The following is a 2,572-nucleotide window of genomic DNA, read 5'->3' as shown; positions in this document are numbered from 1 at the left end:
AGGCAGAAATGAAATTCAAGCTAGTAACACTGATTAGATAAGCAAGGTGATCTTTTGGAAACATAATGGTAATGGTGAGACTTGCCCTGTGCAGTCAAGTACTGCAGATCTGTGTATGTCTGTTACCTGTATTCCCATGTAATGATCTACATGACTGGTAAATACTATTTTAAAACTGTAGCAGTGTATTTCCTCCATGGAGTGGCAAGAGAAGTCTCTGAGCCGGTATGAACAGCTGTGCTCCACTAACTGCACTTGATAGGATAATGGTTTGGATTTAGAGCCTTTCTTGGTCTGAATAAATAACTAAGCACACCTGAAATTTAGTAGTTGTTTATCTGACGTTGTGTCCCACCGGTACATATGGTCACAGCAGTTGTTTTAGAGAAGTATAGAATTTATACAGAGCAAGTCTTGTCTTGTCTTTTAAACTTACACTTGGAAGAAGAAATAGTTCCTGTCTAGATTGTTCACTTTTCCTTTTTAAACTTTTAAAGATGGTTTTTTGCATGTGTTGTGTTTTTTGGTAGGCCAGTACTTTCATCTTTTTTTTTCTTTTTTTTAATTTGGAGGATTTCCTAAGAGTGTGTTTCTTTTCAGGAAACGGTTTGAAAATGCTTATGAAGCGGGCTTTGAAATTTAAGGACCCATTGTTAATGAAGATGATCAGGAATATTTCACAACATGATGGGCCAACAAAAAGCCTGTTTATTGTAAGTGTTATCTAGTACCTAATGTGATATCTGATTCTTCCTCCTGGAAAAGACTGGCTCTGGAGAGCTGCTGTGGTTTGTCTTCACAGGGTGTCCAGTTTAAGTTTTCTTGGCTGTCATGGATTGATTTACATTTTGTTTTATAAAGCTATCTCAGTTGGTAGATGATGGTTTTGATCTCTCACTACAAGGAAAACATCTTAAGCTGTGTCCAGTAAGTCCCTGTTCCAAAAAAAAAAAAACAACTCACACAAAGCCAAGCAAACAAAAACTTCCCAGCTGCTGGTGTGCACGTCATAACAATTAACAGATATCCGAAATCTCTGCTTTCAGAGCTAGAGGGCCAACTAAAGTAGGTTTGGTTTTTTTTGTTGCTGTTTTTTTTCCCCTGTGTCAAGTGTTTTGTATAAGTGGATACTTTAAAATTTTGAATGCTTAATATTCAGATAACCGTGTAAAAGACACCCTTTCAAAAGAAGGGGGGGACATACAACATCCTAATTGTGGGAATTTTTAAATTTACTATCAAAATTAGGATAGAATATCAAATTATCTTAAAGAAGTATGCAATTAGCAAGTAAAATTTACAATTCCCTTGTTCATGTCCCCAGGAAATCTTGTAGTTATTCCTCAGACTCTTTAGAAAGAGGACTCCATTACTGTCACTAACACAGTAAGGTTTTTGCTGTCTTCTTTCCCATATTTTCTAACAGCTTTCCCAAACTGTGTGTGTATAGTTACTTTTGGAACAGCTGAACAAATGATCCACATCTCTGGAAAGTGAGCGGATGGAGAAGAAGAATGCTGAAATGTTTTCGTGGCTCATTCTTCAACTGAAATTCAAACTCCCTAATTTGCCTTCATTTCAGGAAAAAAAGTCTCCTTTAGCATTCTTTTGAGAATTGGTTTAGTTTTGACCGAATTGTGAGTTCTTCAGAAACCCAGGTTATGCACCAGTAATGTTTGTTGCTGTATTTTCTTTAGGACTATGTTGGTGATTTAGCAGCTCAAGTATCAAATGATGAAGAAGAGGAATTTGTCATTGAATGCCTGGGAACACTTGCAAATTTGACCTTACCAGATCTGGACTGGGAACTTGTGCTGAAGAAGTACAAGCTGGTTCCCTACCTCAAGGATAAACTCAAACCAGGTCTGTACAGTCTGGTTAGTCTCTCGAAGTAGAGTCTATCAAAGAATATTTGAAGTACTCTGTCAGAGTAGAATCTCTTTACCTTTATAATTTGTGATTGTTTGGGGAAACATAACACTGAAGAACAGAATAACTTCTACAGGTAAATATGCAACTGCCATGAGATTAAGAATTTCTAAGGGGTAATACTGTCTGCCTTCTGACTTACCAGGTTCTGCAGAAGATGACCTCATTTTAGAAGTGGTGATAATGATTGGAACAGTTTCTATGGATGACTCTTGTGCTGCTCTGCTGGCTAAATCTGGAATCATTCCTGCGCTCATTGAGCTTCTGAATGGTATATTGCCATGTTTGACTTGAGGTCTTGTTTTTCAAAGTTTAGTTGATGTAGCTGTGCTGTAACTGAATGCACTATTCATTTTCCCTTGCAAGGTAGGGATAGGTGTTTTGTATATGAGAGGAGCAATTACTGTATTGATAGATACTGACTAGTGGTCCAATAAATTTGACTTTTCCCACACGTCCACAACTCTTGCTGCAGTCTGTGATCTTTCTACTTGACTGGAACTGGGAAGAAAACACTCGTGTAGGCAGGAGATGAGATCTCATGCATACCACTGAACTGTCTAGCTGACATCTAAAAGCAGGACTTTCTCTAAGCATCAAGAGCTTCTAGTTGTAAGATCTGAAATTATGGGTTTGTTTTTTT

At 37.6% G+C, this 2,572-nt stretch overlaps 1 protein-coding gene across 1 annotated transcript in view; it reads left to right on the top strand.

The window, feature by feature from the left end:
- Nucleotides 1-600: 600 nt before the first annotated feature.
- Nucleotides 601-2,572, top strand: part of LOC104537164 (kinesin-associated protein 3-like) — a gene marked incomplete at both ends in the record, with an annotated part of 17,688 nt that continues 15,716 nt past the window's right edge. Inside the window, 4 exons of the mRNA XM_010179969.1 lie at nucleotides 601-713; nucleotides 1,698-1,863; nucleotides 2,075-2,200; nucleotides 2,300-2,334. Coding sequence (XP_010178271.1) covers nucleotides 601-713; nucleotides 1,698-1,863; nucleotides 2,075-2,200; nucleotides 2,300-2,334 — 440 coding nt within the window. The remainder of the gene's footprint in view (nucleotides 714-1,697; nucleotides 1,864-2,074; nucleotides 2,201-2,299; nucleotides 2,335-2,572) is intronic.

This window comes from Mesitornis unicolor, unplaced genomic scaffold (assembly GCF_000695765.1).
Source record: "Mesitornis unicolor isolate BGI_N332 unplaced genomic scaffold, ASM69576v1 scaffold11232, whole genome shotgun sequence".
Lineage (NCBI taxonomy): Eukaryota > Metazoa > Chordata > Aves > Mesitornithiformes > Mesitornithidae > Mesitornis > Mesitornis unicolor.
The sequence above is the reverse complement of the archived record's forward strand: the minus strand, read 5'-3'. Positions and strand labels throughout refer to the sequence as shown.